This window comes from Carex rostrata, chromosome 17 (assembly GCF_964058835.1).
Source record: "Carex rostrata chromosome 17, lpCarRost1.2, whole genome shotgun sequence".
Taxonomy (NCBI): Eukaryota; Viridiplantae; Streptophyta; class Magnoliopsida; order Poales; family Cyperaceae; genus Carex; species Carex rostrata.
The window spans coordinates 1,175,764-1,194,342 of NC_135934.1; the positions used below are offsets into that span (position 1 = coordinate 1,175,764).

The following is an 18,579-nucleotide window of genomic DNA, read 5'->3' on the forward strand; positions in this document are numbered from 1 at the left end:
GGAGTGGTAAAAGGGATCATGTGAATCATGCTTACAAAAAAACACACAGAAAAAAAGTGGGGCCACTTGTAATTCAATAGAGCTACCACATTTAATCAAATAGACGCACAATTTTCTTTTGCTATATATATTTAAAGGAGCATGCAATTTGTATCCAAGACATCAATCAAACACGGTTGCCATTAAAATTTCAAATACCACCTCTAGCTCAAATTATGAAAGCACTGTTGCCATTCCTTCTGGTACTATTTTCATCTTTCCACCCTGCAATCTCTAACACCATTCCATGCTTCAATGCAATTTTTATCTTCGGAGCTTCTTATGAGGACACTGGAAATATTGCTATTCTGGCACCAACAGCTCCTGCTGACCACCCGCTTTTAAATCTGCCTTATGGTGAGACCTACTTCCACCATCCCACTGGCCGCGCATCAGATGGTCGTCTGATTATCGACATAATTGGTAGTCTCTATTTTGAATCGTTTTTTTTAATAAAAAGAAGAATACCTGATTATTACAAATAACAATTTTGTTTCTAAATAGAAACATGAATAAATTAATTACCTTTTTACATACTTTTGCTGTTTGCAGCTACAAAATTGGGGTTCCAATTCATACCACCCTCCTTGTCCCAAGGGCAAGACTTCACCAAAGGGGCAAATTTTGCTGTTTCTGGTGCAACCACACTCAATCTTGCCTTCTTTCAGCAAAACAACATTACAAATGATCAGCTTATCCAAAATATCTCTTTGAGTGTTCAGCTCGGGTGGTTTGAGAATATGAAGCCTTCCATATGCAACACAAGTGAGTATAAATTTCGTAATGTTTGTGTTTGTACATGTATCAGCTATTTTATTGCTAATTAAACTGATTTACATATTCCTAAAAAAATTCATGTAGCCTGTGTGAAGTATTTTAAGAAATCACTCTTCATATTTGGAAAGTTTGGAGACAATGACTATCTTTACATGTTGTACTCGGGGAAGACTGTCGATTTTGTTAATTCTACAGTTCCGCTTGTTGTTGACACCATTAGATCAGCTCTTGAGGTACATAATACTGCACAATTATTATTAGCACATCAGCTACTATTTGATATTTAATTTTATTCCAACGAAGTGTTCCTCTGCTCGAGTATCAAATGGCAAATGCCTGTTTAGAAGGCTGTTTGTAGGGAACACTATTATTTAGTATTTACAGTCAGGGGCGGATTCAGAATTTTCATTAGGAGGGCAAAAAAATATCGAATCGGATTTAAACCCATATATGTGGAGCCACATGGTCTGCAATAACCCCCCCTGAATTTTGAGTTTTTTGCAAACCCATATATATATGTAGACTACGGACCAAGACTAGGGAACTGCTGGCGTGTATATATGTATAAATTTTTAACCGCATTAACTCAACAAAAGGAGGAAACCAGATATGTACAATTGACAAACAAATCTTGTTGCAGAGGTTGCTGAAACAAGGGGTGACGCAATTGGTAGTGCCAGGAATCAGACCGAATGGATGCATGCCTTTAATCCTCGCATATTTTGCAAGCACAAACAGGTCAGATTATGATTCTCTTGGATGTCTGAAAGTATATAACAATATAGCAATTTACCACAATGCATTGCTAAGGGACGCTGTGAAGCAGCTACGAGTCGAGTTCCCACAAGCAAAGATCAGCTATAGTGAATTCTACGAGCCAATTATCGATTTTGTGACAAATCCATACCGATATGGTAAGTTCTTCCTCATCAGATAATTTCTCAGAAACAAAATTCATAATCTTCTATATAAATTTCAATGAGAAAGTCAAAATTAATGTACAGGATTTATTAGTGGAACAGCACTTCGGGCATGTTGTGGAAGCGGGGGGCCATACAACTATAACTTGATCGCTAGTTGTGGGCAACCCGGAGCAACTGCATGCCCATACCCGTCTTCTTTTATAAACTGGGATGGATTGCACTTGACCGAGACATCGTACGACATTATTGCAAACGGCTGGCTGAATGGTTTTTATGCAGATCCACCTATATTGGCTCTCTAATTGAATCTCATGAGTCTGATTTTGTTGTAGTGAATGATGTAGGGAAATAACATATTTGTACAAATCTTCTCAAGAGTAATAATTTTTCTCTTTTGTTAAGTTACATTGTATAGTAACGTATATTCAGTGTTTTAAAATGCGGCCGCATGGGCCGCATATGCGTATGCGGTCGGCAGCCGTGCTCAGAATGTCCATGCAGTTTTTTCATGCGGTTTTTTCATGCGGTTTTTCCATGCGGCCGCATATGCGGTCCGAATATGCAGTCATGCGGATTAAAAATGCGGCCATGCGGTCTGAATATGTGGCCATGCGGACTGAAATATGCGGTCATGCAGTTTTCCTATGTGGTTTTGATAATTTGATTGTATTTTAATTAAAATTTATATTAAAAAAATCAAAAAATTATTGTTGGTTATGTTATTATGTGAAAATAAATTCAAATATATGAATATGAATATATATACATGAATTTTTATTTTAAAATCTGCATATATAAATCCGCATGAAAATCCGCATATGTGTCCGCATACCGCATATGCAGTATGCAGTGGCCTTCCGCATGCATGAACAAAATCGCATTTTAAAACACTGCTTATATTTGTTGCTTCAAAATTATACCGGGTTAGTCAGTGAGAGTCTGCACATCATGCTGAACAAAGTTATATTTTGCCCGACATAATTTTATAAAAGCTGTCAAATATTAGTAATGCGTTAGCTTGCAGTTATAGGGAACTCATGAAATTAGTTAGTTTACACGTTTTACTTATTGTTTTTCATCTTCCTCTAGCTGTTATTTATCTTGTACTTATTGTCTTTCATACTTTGTTGTTTGAATCCCCGTTCAATTGTACTGAGATCATCACTTACTTTATTGTTTGCGTGCCACTTTGAGCTCCATTCAATTTAGAGAAACCAATCATTTGCGTGCCATTTTTTTATTGCCTTGTAGCCCTTAAGTGTTCCTCGTCCATTTCTACTTGCAAAAGAACAAAACTTAAACTGCATTAATTGGATCTCATGTGTCAATATTAATCAATTAATATACCAATATACGAATACTAAACTATAGAAAATTAACAAAGAACTGACGACTTTTGAAAAATAGTAATAACAAAGAGGTTAATTAATTAGTCACTTCAAATGTGTCTGTAGTGTGTTTTCATAGCAGGCAAATAATTAATATGATGAAATCGATTTGTCATGCTTTGATAAATAAATTAATTTTCTCCAACATGTCTCTCTGTTTTTGGATTTATATTTAATGTATTCATATGATACATAGAATATAATCACTAAAACATTCAATAATATTGTATTTAATTACGTAATTATATAATTCGGATGCAGAAGAATAGACTTTGAAAATAATAAAATTTTCAGACATAAAATAAAATAATTTGAAAATAATATATTTTTGGTATTTAAGTGTATATATATCAATGGGTCTAATTAGTCGATATTGCCTGGTCATATTTGTTATTTATTTTCTTCAAAGAAAACAGTTGCATGTAATATATTAAAAATTCTTAATGTTATGTAATAAGAGAGATAGTACCCTTTGCTTCATCTTCTCCTCTATACTCTAGGACTAGGACGACGAGCATGTGAAGGCCAATTTGGTCTTTCTTCAATGCACATATATGTTGGTGCTGTCATAATTTTGTTGAGCATTGTGATTTTTATTAGTCTTTAACCCATAAAAATTACAACAATCTTTTAAAAAAAACAAAAACAAATAACTTACGTTTAAATCGCGGTAGAAATTAGAGATCGATTTGCCTCCGTGATATATTAGTTCAATGATTTCTTGTTTCTTAAATAGAGGAGGATAAGTAATTTATGGCAACAAATTTCCGTTACTCTTTTTATTTTTCAGTTGACTCATCGGATTCCGCGCCAAAAAAATTGATCCCGCGCCAAGACTAATTTATATGTTTGGAAAGAAAAATTCGGTGGATACTATGTTTCTATTATTATTAAATGATGTGTACAAGTAGCTTTATTTTGGTCTCATAAATTATTATCTAATGATCAAGGTTAAATTAATTTGTAACAAGTGCATAGATCTTTTTATTATAGTATAAATTTACTTGGTAACAACAAAATTATGAACTAAGTCTTATATATTCAACCTTGATAGTGCTAAGCAAACCTACTTATATATTTTTGTACATATTAATTATTTATAATTTTTTTTAAATTTGATACAAAATCATTAGTTTAGGATAGTCTAGAAACAATTATTTTTAAATAGTTACATACCTCTTACTATTCAAATATATTTGGATCGATTGTTCGGTTTTTGAAAACATATATAAAGGAAATGAGGCACGATGAAGTATGAAAGACATGAGACATTTTAACCCTACTATTTAAAAAAAGATTTATTTTTAATATGAAGATGATGCTATTAAATATTGAGATGTATGAAGCTACAAGGTTTCAGAGAAATATTTTGAATATATCTAAGAATTATTTGTCAAAAATAATATTATTTTGACAATATTAACAATATCTAATAATTATTTGTCAAATCAAATTAATTTAATAATATTGATAATTAAAAAATATAATATATGATGCTCGAAATATACATGACTTAGTAATTAAATTCTCAAATAATTAGACATTTTTTTCAATATACTTGATAATACAACAATATAATCATGAATATTATGTTTTAAAAAGATATAATATTATGTTTTAAAAAGATATTTAAGTACACTTTGAGCATACTTGATTATTGGACAGTTTGAATATACTATGGTCTGCTTCTTTCATTTCATACTAGATTTCTTTACTTATTTTTAAAGATTGAGATCGCTTTTGTTTTTAAATAGAAAAAGATGGATAGTTTATGTCATGTTGTAGTTTTTTTTTAATAGAAAATGATATATAAAAAAAGATAGATAGTTTATGCCATGATGTTTAGTTTTTTTTTTTTAAATAGTGATGACGCAATAATCGCTATTTAGAACCTTAAAATGCATACATTCAATCATAACATAAACGTTCATAAATAAGATATAGTGTGTGAAAATTACTCTTTTTTTAATTAACCAAATTATTAATTTCTGAAAATTATATTTTATTTATTTAACCTAATTATTAATTTTGGAAATAGCATTAAGCCCTCTCACTTGATTGGTTGTTGGGATTACATACTTCAATTTATTTATTTTTTCTCCCTTAACATTTTAGAATATAGAATATACTTAAGGTACGATTGACAATGATAAAAAAATAATGTTTGTCTGTACCAAAACCAAAAAGTTTTAATAATTTTTTTTATAATATTTATAGCTAAAATTTAATAATATTTATAACTAAAAACTATATTATGATAAAATTTTATTATTTTTATATTGTTCGACTTCTTACTATGATCAATTAAAAAATATAAAATTTTCATTAAGGGTTTCAAGACCCATAACTCCATAAGATGTTATGGTTTATACGAGGGCAATTTTAATTTTATAGAGAATGTATCAAAAATGAATGTATTAAATTTAACTTATCTACTTTATTTTACCACAAGACATATACTAAATTAATTTAAAACCTGATAAATTTAGTATATAAACATATTATTTGTGAAGTATATCAAATTCATCAACAACTTAGATTCATCATTTAAAATCAATTTCATATATTTTGGAGTTAAGATTTCCAAAGAAGATGGTGAGATTGAAAGTTGCCCTAGTTTTACTATTTGTATTACTTAGAAAACTACTTAGAAAACCATTTCACCACTGCATGGGGCCTAAAAAGTTTTTAACTTTGCTTCATTTGGTTTCTCTGCCTAATAAAGAGAAAGGTTATTGAGGTAATTCAGACTATAGTTTTTTTTTTTTCTGTCGATTTTGCTAGCACATTTTGCGATCTCATAAACTCGGTTTTCATGTAATTCTTTTTTAATTCTATGTTAAAACTATTTATTGGCGGACTGTTTTTTGTGTTATTTGTTAAAAATAAATAATTTCATTTATTGACCGAAGAAGACAAATAGAAGACTAACTATTTTTTGGTTTACGCATGTGCAGCGTTGCTTGTGGGGCTGCTTAATGAAGCTTTTAGTGGCATTTCGCAATTGACAAAGACTCACCCATCTGTTTGCAATTTTTTTTTCAGTTAGGTATTTTATTTTTTCTCAAAAATATATAATTTGACATGATATGATGATATGAGAATTTTATGAATGTCTTAATTTATTTATTGTTTTTGTTCTAATTTTCAGATGAGAGTATCCCAAGCAAATACAAGCTAGAGCAGTTGGTAGATATGTTGGACGAAATAAACGCGAAAATGGTGGATCGGTTAAAGTTAGTTTATAGAAGTAAAATGCCGAAATATGAATCTTGAGATGACATTTTTGTTATTTTATATATATATATAGAGAGAGAGAGAGAGAGAGATAGACTAATGTGCTTCTATAAGCACTTGGCCCGAAGTGCTGCCACTCAATTTTTGATTTTTCAAAATCCAAACAGTCGATCCGAACCGTTCATCTTGTTCTTCATATTAATATTTGCTTGGAGACCAAATTTTACATTTTTTGGAATTTTTTTGCTATTTATTAAGCCACTTTGAAAATCGCTGATCCAACGGTGAACCCCTGATTTTACTGTTTGGCAAGCCACCGTTGGATCAGCGATTTTCAAAGTGGCTTAATAAATAGCAAACAAATTCCAAAAAATATAAAATTTGGTCTCCAAGCACATATTAATATGGAGAACAAGATGAACGGTTCGGATCGACTGTTTGGATTTTGAAAAATCAAAAATGAGGTGGTAGCACTTCGGGCCAAGTGCTTATGGAAGCACATTAGCCTATCTATATATATATATATATATTAATGTAAAATTGAAAGATAAATATAATTAATGTTATATGAAGGTTTCTTTAAATTGTTTATTTTTATTTTATATTATAGTTACTCCTTGACACCAATTTAGTGAGTAAACTCAGGGATTTTAGCATTACTCGCCATCTGAAAATAGCAGACACCAACTCCAATTACTGGTTTCTTGGAAATAATTAAGCCATCCAATTGGGACATTTGCATATATACATTGATCAACAGGGAAAGCATCGGGTGAACATGATAGCAAACCATGTGCAATTAAGATGCAATGGGAGATGGGACATTTTGGTCGGTGATTAATTAATGAGTTAGCTAGCTGGGATATATATATATGGCCCATCGAGCAAGCTCAAGATCGAACTGGCAAAGATGGCCCTAAGATGTGCCAAGATGTCTAGAAGCGAGAGAGCGACCTGATCTTTGATCTTGTTAATGAGGTATGGTCAGTGGGGATTGAATCGTCTGCCTCCTGGGGGCCGGAATTTTCTGCTCCTAGAGTCACTGTTGATGAACCCCTAAACTCTAAACCCTAAATCCTAAACCTCTAAACTCTAAACCCGGCCCCACCCTGCAGTGACTGAGGGGACAGGATTTTCCTGCACCCCGGGGGGCAGGTGATCTGCTTCCTAATCAGTGGTCGTTGAACCCGGCCTTGATGAAGAAGGCTGCTGGCTACTGCTGCTACTTTTTGTGGAATTTCTAGCTTTTCATAGTGAAATTCTCCAACATTAGTTGCAAACAAGAAAATTCAATTTACATCAACTATATTGTAATTTTTTTATATTAATTAGCTCAACTATATTATAATCATATTAAAATATTTTTTAGGTTAATTATTATTGTTTGTCTTTAAATAGTTAACATAATAATTTTGACAATCTTCATAAATAAATAAATAAATTCATATAATATATTAGACATGATATATATCAAGCATATAAAATATTATGAGATTTTATATAGTTAATTTAGGTTTTTTAAAGGAAAAAATATATATATAATAATCCTTAGCAGAGTTTTAAAGCATTTACTCAAATTGAATGACCCTTGATTGGTAGTAATTAATATGCATGAACTGTTTTTTTAATAAGTTAATTAATTAATTGCAAGGTGTTAAAAAAAATGCACATATATATGGCATTGATTTTTCAGTACCCATTGGCATACTTTTTTAGTTTTTTTTTTTTTAATTTGGGTAATACCGCACCATAAGTATTACAAAGGATATAATATTAAATTAGTCGCCAATTTAGATTAATCATCAACAAAGAAATTAAAAAAAAACATTGGAAAGCTGCAGGCTTAATCTAGTTTATAATCTGCAGAGAACATATTTTTAATTTGTTTCATTAGAATTATAGAAATAAAAAGTAACATGTGGTATTTTTTTTTTTTTTATTACGAAACTATACATTGTAAAGTTCAGACTTCAAAGTCAGTGTACATATATACAGCTAACAAAAGATTCCTCCTTTTTTGAAGTGAAAAATTACGAAAATATTTTTTTTTTATGAAAAACATGCATATTTTCCTACTCCCACCAACCAATGGCAGAGAAAATATTTTATTATCAATAGATCAAGCACCAAAAGAATATATAGGTGAAAGTGAACTACAGACAGCATTGAACTCATTATAGCTGAAAGTGACAAGATATCCGAATTATATCCGAATTATTCTTTTTTGGGGTGATGCCAAACCGAATGCTGAATTATTCGGTTGACCGAATTTTGACTGAATTAAACCCGAATAATTCGCGAATTTTATGAACTTTTCCCGAATTTTACAAATTATTCACAAATTTTTTCCGAATTTTTCCAAGAACAATTATTTTTTTTTTGTTTTTTTTGGCTCCCTTGCAGGACTGAGATTTCTGATCCGGATAATTTTGAATTATTTTCGAATTATATCCGAATTATTCTTGAATCACGAATTTTTGATCTCGCCTAATCAAACCCAAATAATTTATTTGTCACTATGATTGAACTTACCATTTTCGGAATAGTGAACAAAGCCAGTCGGCCCGGGCGTCGTTTTCAGTAAGCGATTAGCCCAATTTAAAGAATTGATTTATTGATAATAAAATAGAGTAATTGCAAAACAACAGACAAAATAACAATCACACCCACACCCAAAATTAATAACAATCATAATTATATTTGTCAATTGTCAGGCCTCCTAATTAATATTCGTTTGATATATATATATATAGTTTTCTGTACACATGAGCAACTGGATTGATATCGGGCTCCACAACGGTCTCCACAGGTGCGATGTGCTAAGGTACCGTCGGATGAAATAATTGAGAGACGAATTGTGTAGACCGATTGTTGACTTTGTAACAGCTAGCTAGCGTGGTCAATTTAATTAAAAACAAAAATGTTAATATATTAATATTTTACCTGATCAAACTGACTTGGATCGTCAAAAGGAATTGTTTGAATATTTCCAATTACATAATGAAAATTTTCTTTATTATAATTATTTACCAGTTAACTTCAAATGGAAATATTCATTTTGTGATTGGAACTATTCAAACAATTGATGAAAATTTTCTTTGTCATAATTATTTAACAGTTGTTAACTTCAAATGGAAATTTTAATTTTGTGATTGGAACTATTCAAACAATTGATAAATCTTTTTTTATGATAATTATATTTTGCCAGTGGTTAACTTCAAATGGAAATTTTCATTTTGTGATTGGAACTATTCAAACAATTGATGAAAAATTTCTTTGTGATAATTATATTCCAAATGTCAACATCTGACAGCTAGCTATTATAAGAGGGAGTCTATGGATAAGATTTAGCATTGGCTTTAGTTGACCTCATTGGATCACGTAGAGACATCTAATAGAAATTAAGGCAAGCTAGCTACTCCTGATTTGATTTGCGATCTGTTTAGAATTAGCTTTCTTTTTCTTAGTCTGTATGTGTGAGACTCCTTGTGACAAGGGATAAAGCCTAATATATATATGAGGAGGGATCGGATGACACCCTTTTTTGGTGACATCGAATAACATCGTAAATTTTCAAAGTTTTCAAAGTCCAAACAGTCGATCCAAACCGTTCAACATAATATATATGTTAAAATGTGCTTGCAGATAAAATTTTACATTTTTTGGAATTTTTTTACTATTTATTAAGTATTTAACAAAATCGCTATATTCAGACCGTTGAATTTTTGTACCCATCTTAATAAATAGTAAAAAAATTCAGAAAAATGTAAAATTTGATCTGCAAGCACATTTTAACATATCCATTAAGTTGAACGGTTTGGATCGACTGTTTGGACTTTGAAAATGCACGGTGTCATCCGATGTCACCAAAAAAGATGTCATCCGATCCCTCCTCTATATATATATATATATATATATATATATATATATATATATAGAGGTAGGCTAATATACAATCGATTGTTCCTGGGGTCCCGTACAACCAAGTCATTTTCCGATTTTTAAAGTCCAAATGATCAATCCAAACCGTTCATCTTGTTCTCCATATTAATATGTGCTTGGAGACCAAATTTTACATTTTTTTGAATTTTTTTACTATTTATTAAGCCACTTTGAAAATCGCTGATCCAACGGTAGCTTCTGGTTTTACTGTTTTGTTAAGCCACCGTTGGATCAGCGGTTTTCAAAGTGGCTTAATAAATAGTAAAAAAATTCAGAAAAATGTAAAATTTGGTCTTAAAACACATATTAATATGGAGAACAAGATGAACGGTTTGGATTGATCATTTGGACTTTAAAAATCGGAAAATGACTTGGTTGTACGGGACCCCAGGAACAATCAATTGTATATTAGCCTACCTCTATATATATATATATATATATGAAAATTAGAAATAGGAGCTGGTGTTATTAATTAATATTGCGTAGAACTTAACAGATTTATTCCCTTTTTTTCCACAAAAAAAAAAAACAGATTTGTTCCTCAAGTTATATACTCTGGTGGCACCGCACCTGTACAACAAGTAAATTGTATAATTTTATTTGTTAATTTGAGAATGGAAGTGCGATGAATTGAGTTTATTAACTTGAAAATTTAATTTCTAGTCCTTCTATGCTTCTAATCGGATTGCTGCTACTCTCTTAGTTGGGTGTTGATGGGCGCAGCACAAAGTAACGCAGATGTGGTGGTTGTTGCATTGCCTGAGACAAATGGCCAACCAACTGAGATGATATTAGTTAAATTACAAAACTGATATTAGTTTAGTGTTAGTGTTATTTATGTAATGAATAATTTACCTGGTCAAACTGACTTGGTTCGTCAAAAAATAATTGTTTGAATATTTCCAACTACATAATTAAAATTTTCATTATGATAATCAGTTACCAATTGTTAACTTCAAATAGAAAATTTTCTTTAGGAATTGTTGGAACGATTCAATTTTCTCAAAACAAAGTGGAACTATTCAAACAATTGATGAAAATTTTCTTTAAGATAATTATATACCAATTGCCAATGTCTGACAGTGACAGGTACTCTAAGGGGGAGTCTATTGATAAGATTTAGCATTGGCCATAGTTGACCTCACCAGAAGAAACATCGAAGATTTAGCATTGGCCATAGTTGACCTCACCAGAAGAAACATCGATCGCATTGAGACGTTCTAGAAATTAAGGCAAGCCAATCCAGATTTTTGCGATCTGTTTAGAAAGATCTTCTTCTTCTTTTTTCTTTTTTTTTTCCCTTTGTATGCTATTCAATTAGTTTATCAGACTGAGACTCCTCATGACAAGGGATAATGCCTAACAGAAAAATTAGATCCAGTTGGTATTATTGATATTGCGTGGAACATAACAGATTTATACCTTCTTTTTCCCAAACAAAAAACAGATTTGTACCTCAAGTTATATACTCTGGTGGCATCGCTTAGCTGAAGCTTCACAAAAGAAGTAAATGATAGTTTATTTGTTTGAGAATGGAAATGCGATGAATTGAGTTTACTAACTTGAAAATTTTCTGGTCCTTCTATGCTTCTGATTGGATTACTGCTACTCTCTTAGTTGGGTTTTGATGGCAGCACCAAGTAACACAGATGAGGTGTTTGTTGCATTGCCTGAGACATCATCAAGCACATCTCCTATATCAAATAATGAGGCCACAACAAAAGAGGTGATATTGTTATCTTTTATGTTTCATACTAATTAGAAAATGTTTGTTGATTCACTTGAGGCTTCACCTTTGCAATCCAACTATGACAGTATTCAGAGACCATAAGAGGTAACCTTTTTAATTTGTGTTCCCTGAAAATGTGGTCAGTAAAGAGTTTATCATAAGATCAAAAGCCTGCTTAAGTTTCACACCGAGCATTGAACTAACTGAAAGAAATCTGAGCTTTCTGTTTGTTTTCATTAAAAAACATTTTCATTAAGATAAGTTTTTTGCTATGTTGATTGATGTTTCCTTTCGGAGGAAGATACTGATGTAGATGCTTCTTTAATTTAGATGCTTCATGAGGCATCCATAGAAGCTGACAACTTCAAAAAGATGGTTGAAGGAATGTTTGAGGCCCACAAGAAAATGACCCACCTAGTAGTAATGATTTCCAGACTTACCTCCTAATATTTCTTTTAAATAATAACACAATCTTACAATATAAATACAATTTTTCTGTAATTGTATATTACTGTTTAATGAAAGACTTAAACATTGCAGAACACGCTATCAAAGAGTTTGCAGGAAAAAGAGCAAGAAATTACAGAGCTCAAGGAAACATTACAGAGAGAAAAACAAGAAATTGAAAAAGTCAAGGTAGAGAATGACCTCCTCAAAAGTCAAAGAGATGCATATTTTAACCAGAGTCAGGTGGCCAATGAGAGGAGGCTTGCATTGGAAAAACAAGTTTCTGATTATGAACTCATTGTCATGAATTGGCAACTTCTTTCAGCATCAACCAGCAACTCCGTAGAGTCCTTACATGCTGATTTAAACAAAACGCAACAGGAAAGGGATAACTTGCTGAGAAAAGTCGCAGAGCTACGCATGCAAAAGGAAAATATAGGTAGCGGCTCCTGTACAGCATTGAACTCTGAGTTTTCCTGGCAAGAACTGCAACAAGCAACCGAGAATTTTAGTGAGTCATTAAAGATTGGGGAAGGTGGATTTGGACCTGTTTACAAAGGTTCTCTTCGTCAAACCATGGTAGCAATTAAGTTGTTGCATTCCCAGAGCCTACAGGGCATAACACAATTCCAACAAGAGGTAAATTTAATGTACCAAAATTGCAATAAAGGTTCAGACAGACCAGAGTATGACTGAATTAAGTTGTCCACTTAAGTGCAGCAAAATAGATTGGATGCATTCTAGGGTACCATCTACAGTGGCAATCTTTGATATACCCTAATTTATATTGACCTTATATTAAATTATAACACTGTTCATTTTAGTTTAAATCTTTTTAAGATTTCATCCTTTTCTAATAACAGATTACCATCCTCACGAAAGTGAGGCACCCAAATCTAGTAACTCTTATAGGAGCCTGCTCAGAAGAATCGGCACTTGTATATGAGTACTTATCTAATGGTAGCCTTGAGGACCGTCTGACATGTGCCAACAACAGCCCACCTCTGACATGGCAGGTGCGCGCCCGCATCATGAGCGAGATCTGTCTCGCTCTCATTTTTCTCCACTCAAATAAACCCCAACTAGTAGTACATGGAGATCTCAAGCCCGCAAACATTCTCCTTGACACCAATTTAGTGAGTAAACTCAGCGATTTTGGCATTTCTCGCCTCCTAAACTTACCAGACACCAACTCCACTGCTTTCTTGGAAACAACCTGTCCAATTGGGACATTTGCATACATGGATCCTGAGTATTCATCAACAGGGATTCTGACACCAAAATCAGACATCTACGCCTTCGGCATCATAATCCTTCGTCTCATAACAGGAAAGCCTCCGGTGAACATAGCAAACCAAGTGAAAGATGCAGTGGGAGACGGGGCCTTTGGGTCGGTGATTGATGTGTTAGCTGGGGCATGGCCCTTTGAGCAAACTAAGGAATTGGCAATGATGGCCCTAAGATGTGCCGACATATCTAGAAGCAAACGACCTGATCTTGTTAATGAGGTCTGGGCAGTGGTGGAACCCTTAATGAAGGCTGCTGCTTCTTGCGTTGAACCATGCAGTCTTGGAGAAAAGAACATACCATCACACTTCATCTGTCCAATATTTCAGGTAACTATTTCCAATTATTTAATTGGCACCCAACAATAGTATGTGTATACCATTATTATTATTTTTCTATATTTTCAGAATCATATTTGTTATTTAATTGAAGAAACAAGACTATTTTCACCCTAATTTATATGATTACCACAAGTTTGGAGCCCTATCATGAGCACAACTCATCTTTGTATTAATAATTCAAAATTTAAATTCCAAACAAGAAATGTAAAAGTTAAATCTTGTTTAATTTCTAAAATAATATAATTACGTCAAAATTAGAAAAATAGGAGACCGTTCAGTGTAAGATAGAGAAGCCGAAACTATTGTGATTAATTTAATTGCAGTTTATATATTTCCACCTTTTCATCTTGTACAAAATGAACTCATAATATTTTTAACTTCAATACAAGATCAACAGTTCACATTTGCATTTGAAATTAAAAGTTTGAATTATTTGTGTAAAAAAAAATTCTGGTTATGATGGAGCACCAGAAGTTTTAGTGCATGGATCCCTCAACTAATATCCGAGAAGGGTTATATTAACGACCGTAATATTTCTTCAATCATAACAACCTATAAAATGATTATCAGAAGTAATGTAAAAGTATAATTATAGATATGTTTTTTTAATAGTTTTTGATTTGTTGTTTATAAAACTTAATGCAATTTGGGAAATCATTTGTCATTGTTGCAATTTGTAGGGTTAAAACATATACATTATGAAATTAGTTGACTGAAAAATAGAAGAAACGTGTAATTAAAATATATATGTTGCTTTGGTTTCAGGAAGTCATGCATGATCCTTGTATCGCAGCAGATGGATTCACATATGAAGCAGAGGCAATAAAATGGTGGCTTGAAAGTGGGTACAAAACATCTCCAATGACCAACTTGGAATTTGCAGATCACAATCTGATTTGCAATCGTGGGCTTCGTTCTGCCATTCAGGAATGGCTCCAACAGCACCCACAGTCTTAATCTATCAAGCGGTTCATTTTTTTTTTTTTTTTGGAGAAAGAAATGTGAAAGTTAAGTCTCGGGATTCATTGATATGACCATCTAGAGTGTCAAAGAGTAACAAAAGGAGAAGAAAAAGAAATGCTTCTTTGAACCAGTGTTTGAGTGATAATATTGATAAATAAATAAAAAGGTACATATTTTTCTAGTTTTATATAATGAAACTTTCTAGTTGTACATTAGTTGCAAACATGGAAATTCGAATTACATGAACTACATTGCAATCTTTTCTATTAAGCTCAAACTATATTACAATCCTATCCAAGTATCTTTTTTAAGTTATAGTTGTTTGACTTTAGATATTTGACATAATAATTTTGACAATCTTCATAAATAAAACTTTAATTATATATATATATAGGAATATGCTAGCATGCTATGCATAGCATAGAGCCCCTCCATGCAACGCCTTGGATTTCGACTTTTCAAAATTCGAACGGTCGATCCGAACCGTTCATCTTGTTCTCCATATTAATATGTATTTGGAGACCAAATTTTACATTTTTTGGAATTTTTTTACTATTTCTTTAGATTTATTGAAAATCGCTGTTTTTTTATGGTTCAGATTTGCTGAAAACAGCGATTTTCAATAAATCTAAAGAAATAGTAAACAAATTCCAAAAAATGTAAAATTTGGTCCCCAAACACATATTAATATGGAGAACAAGATGAACGGTTCGGATCGACCGTTAGAATTTTGAAAAGTCGAAATCCAAGGCGTTGCATGGAGGGGCTCTATGCTATGCATAGCATATTCCTATATATATATATATCATGAGAGTGACTAATATGTATTCGGTAGCATATATATGGGCCGAAATGCATACCGTCCAAATTTGAAATTTAAAAATCCAAAAAGTCGATCTGAACCGTTCATCTTGTTCTCCATATTAATATGTGCTTGGAGACCAAATTTTACATTTTTCTGATTTTTTTTTTACTATTTTTTTAGATAGGTAGAAAATCACTTGATCTAAAAAATTCTGCACCATTCAGATATTTGATTTTCTATCTATCTAAAAAAATAGTAAAAAAATACCAAAAATTGTAAAATTTGGTCTCCAAACACATATTAATATGGAGAACAAGATGAACGGTTCGGATCGACCGTTAAGATTTTGAAAAGTCCAATATTGAGCCATTGCACGGAGGGGAGCTATGCTACGCGTAGCATGCTAGCATATTCCATATATATATAATATGATGAGATTTTTTTAGTAAAACAATTTACATTTTTTAAAGAAAATATATAATAATCCTTAATAGAGTAGGAAAGCATTTACTAAAATTGAATGACCACACGATCGACTAGATGCAGTTATATTTTTCTAATTCTAATTAGAGCGCTCTTCTAATTATTTGTTATTTGTTGTATCCCCCATTAACCCATATAAATTCTCAAAATGTATATATCTGTTGTTGCACTATAATATTGCAATTATTTGAATATATAGTTAAACATCTGTAATCTTCGGCTTTGATTGGTGGCTCAAAATCAAAATAATTAAATTGTTGTGGCAGAGCTTAAATAGCAACACTGTTAACTATAAAACATAAACATGGTACACAGAAAGAGGGGAAAAAAATTACCTCCTTCTCATCGTTCGCTCCGGCTCTTCTTTTTGTTTCCCGGCTAGGGTTTCTTTGATTTTTCCGGAGAGAGAAAGAGAGCAGGTGCGGCGGGGTGGATTGGGGTGGGTTCCCTGCGAAGGAAAGGAGAACATTAATTAATTCTAGAGTTGTGGTTTTACAATTACAAGTTGAATTCGAAAATTGGAATGGGCTTTAGGCCCATATGTCGAATTCGAAATGCCCAAGGGAGCAGAATTTTTCTTTTTGAATCTGAATCGTCCAATCAGAATCTACACGACTATTAACGCGAACTATGCATTTCATTTCGGACCAAATTGATTCATATTCTTATCGGACGGCTATGATTCAAACAGAAATATTTTGTACCCTCAGATATGGACTCCCTGCTGCGAGGAAGAAGAGTACCCAGGCACGGCCTAAATTAATTTTTATAGTGCGAGAATTTAATTTTGCAAGTAATTGTCTCTCATCAGGTGTCGTGTCTATCGAATCAAAATTTCAACGGAGAAATTTTTTTTTTTCGGGCCTATCTTAGATGTACGGTTTATCCGATTTTTATTTTTTTATGATAAAAAATATTAAGAATTGAATTTACTCTATTTTATCTTCTGTTCTATTTCTCAATAATTTATGGACAGAAAAAATAAAAAATTAAGTCAATCGATCTGCGTCAAATGTATAGTGTTTGTGTCTCATATTTCTTTATGAGTTAGTCTATGGTACTATCCATATTACGATTTGGTTCGTAATACGGATCAATATTTTTATTTTCAAAATTCTAACGGTCGATCCGAACCGTTCAACATATATTCCTCATCTGAATATGTACTTGCAGATCAAATTTTATATTTTTTAGAATTTTTTTACTATTTTTTAAGATACATAGAAAATCACTGTTTTTGGATGGTCCAGAATTTTCAGATCAAGTGATTTTGTAACTATCTTAAAAAATAGTAGAAAAATTCTAAAATATATAAATTTGATCTGCAAGTACATATTCATATGGAGAATATGTTGAACGGTTCGGATCAACCGTTAGGATTTTGAAAATAAAAATATTAATCCGTATTACGAACCAACCCGTGATATGCATAGTACCATTGCCTCACTCTTTCTTGATTGTCCAAACCTCACAAAGCATTAGTTAACCTTGTTTTCTATTAAAACTTTAGTGTATTTCATTTGCAAGATATGATATAAAAAACTTATGAATAAAATTACCTTTGTAATGGTCATAATGAACTTTCTATCTGAGTTATCATTTTTAAGAAGTATAACTGCAATCTGATTAATCCGAGGATAAAAAAATTACCTATTTAAAATTAAATTGATTACGTATGAATTGAATTTTATAAACTTGATAAAAATATTTTGAATATAGATTTTAGAAAATTAGATCAAGTACATGATTTTTAAGAAAAACTTGCATACTAATAAAGGCTATGCTACTTTGCAAAACGCGGATCAACTTGTACCATGTGTTCATATCTATATTATCGAAGTTCAAATAGTCAATTTGGTCCACTTAATATGATCTCTCTATGACAATGTAATTGGAGACTGGATTTTACTATTTTATTTTTAAATTATCAACTCTTTAGATAGAATTTTTTTTTTTAATTAGTAACTTTAAATGTCTATTAAAAATGAGAAGGGTTCAAATGCCTCCATTTTTTGTGCCTCCATCATGCCTCCATTTTTTAAAACTTAAATAACTCAAAATTTAAAACTTAAATGTCAAAATAAAACCGTTGGATGTGATTTATGTTATTTTCTCTATGTGTCCATAAAAAAATATTACATTTTGATTTTGCTTTTATGTGAATCAATAAGTTCAAAAATCAACGTCTATAAATTATCCACATTAGTATACATTTTTT

General features: G+C 31.8%; 2 protein-coding genes and 1 long non-coding RNA gene across 3 annotated transcripts; 2 read left to right on the forward strand and 1 right to left on the reverse strand.

The window, feature by feature from the left end:
* The first annotated feature begins 215 nt into the window (after positions 1-215).
* On the forward strand, positions 216-12,148 carry LOC144568645 (GDSL esterase/lipase At5g45910-like). Its single transcript, XM_078319018.1, has 6 exons — positions 216-462; positions 592-804; positions 901-1,049; positions 1,457-1,730; positions 1,821-2,006; positions 11,948-12,148. The coding sequence occupies exons 1-6, from the start codon at positions 216-218 to the stop codon at positions 12,034-12,036; spliced, it is 1,158 nt and encodes a 385-aa protein (XP_078175144.1). The 3' UTR covers positions 12,037-12,148.
* Positions 10,981-11,735, reverse strand: LOC144567952 (uncharacterized). The gene is made up of 3 exons (XR_013515570.1): positions 11,452-11,735; positions 11,162-11,212; positions 10,981-11,065 (listed from the first exon to the last, which is right to left on the reverse strand). It is a non-coding gene; the product is annotated as an uncharacterized LOC144567952 (long non-coding RNA).
* A 249-nt stretch (positions 12,149-12,397) lies between the features above and the next one.
* LOC144567951 (U-box domain-containing protein 70-like) lies at positions 12,398-15,121 on the forward strand. The gene is made up of 3 exons (XM_078318152.1): positions 12,398-13,121; positions 13,346-14,098; positions 14,876-15,121. The coding sequence occupies exons 1-3, from the start codon at positions 12,786-12,788 to the stop codon at positions 15,065-15,067; spliced, it is 1,281 nt and encodes a 426-aa protein (XP_078174278.1). The 5' UTR covers positions 12,398-12,785; the 3' UTR covers positions 15,068-15,121.
* The last annotated feature ends 3,458 nt before the right edge of the window (positions 15,122-18,579 follow it).

Excerpts from the sequence above, each read along its gene's own strand:
- LOC144568645 (XM_078319018.1), top strand. The coding sequence starts at position 216 with ATGAAAGCACTGTTGCCATTCCTTCTGGTACTATTTTCATCTTTCCAC. Across the intron at positions 1,050-1,456 it reads CCATTAGATCAGCTCTTGAG|AGGTTGCTGAAACAAGGGGT; the intron begins GTACATAATACT and ends ATCTTGTTGCAG. Across the intron at positions 1,731-1,820 it reads GACAAATCCATACCGATATG|GATTTATTAGTGGAACAGCA; the intron begins GTAAGTTCTTCC and ends ATTAATGTACAG.
- LOC144567951 (XM_078318152.1), top strand. The coding sequence starts at position 12,786 with ATGAATTGGCAACTTCTTTCAGCATCAACCAGCAACTCCGTAGAGTCC. Across the intron at positions 13,122-13,345 it reads TAACACAATTCCAACAAGAG|ATTACCATCCTCACGAAAGT; the intron begins GTAAATTTAATG and ends TTCTAATAACAG. Across the intron at positions 14,099-14,875 it reads TCATCTGTCCAATATTTCAG|GAAGTCATGCATGATCCTTG; the intron begins GTAACTATTTCC and ends CTTTGGTTTCAG.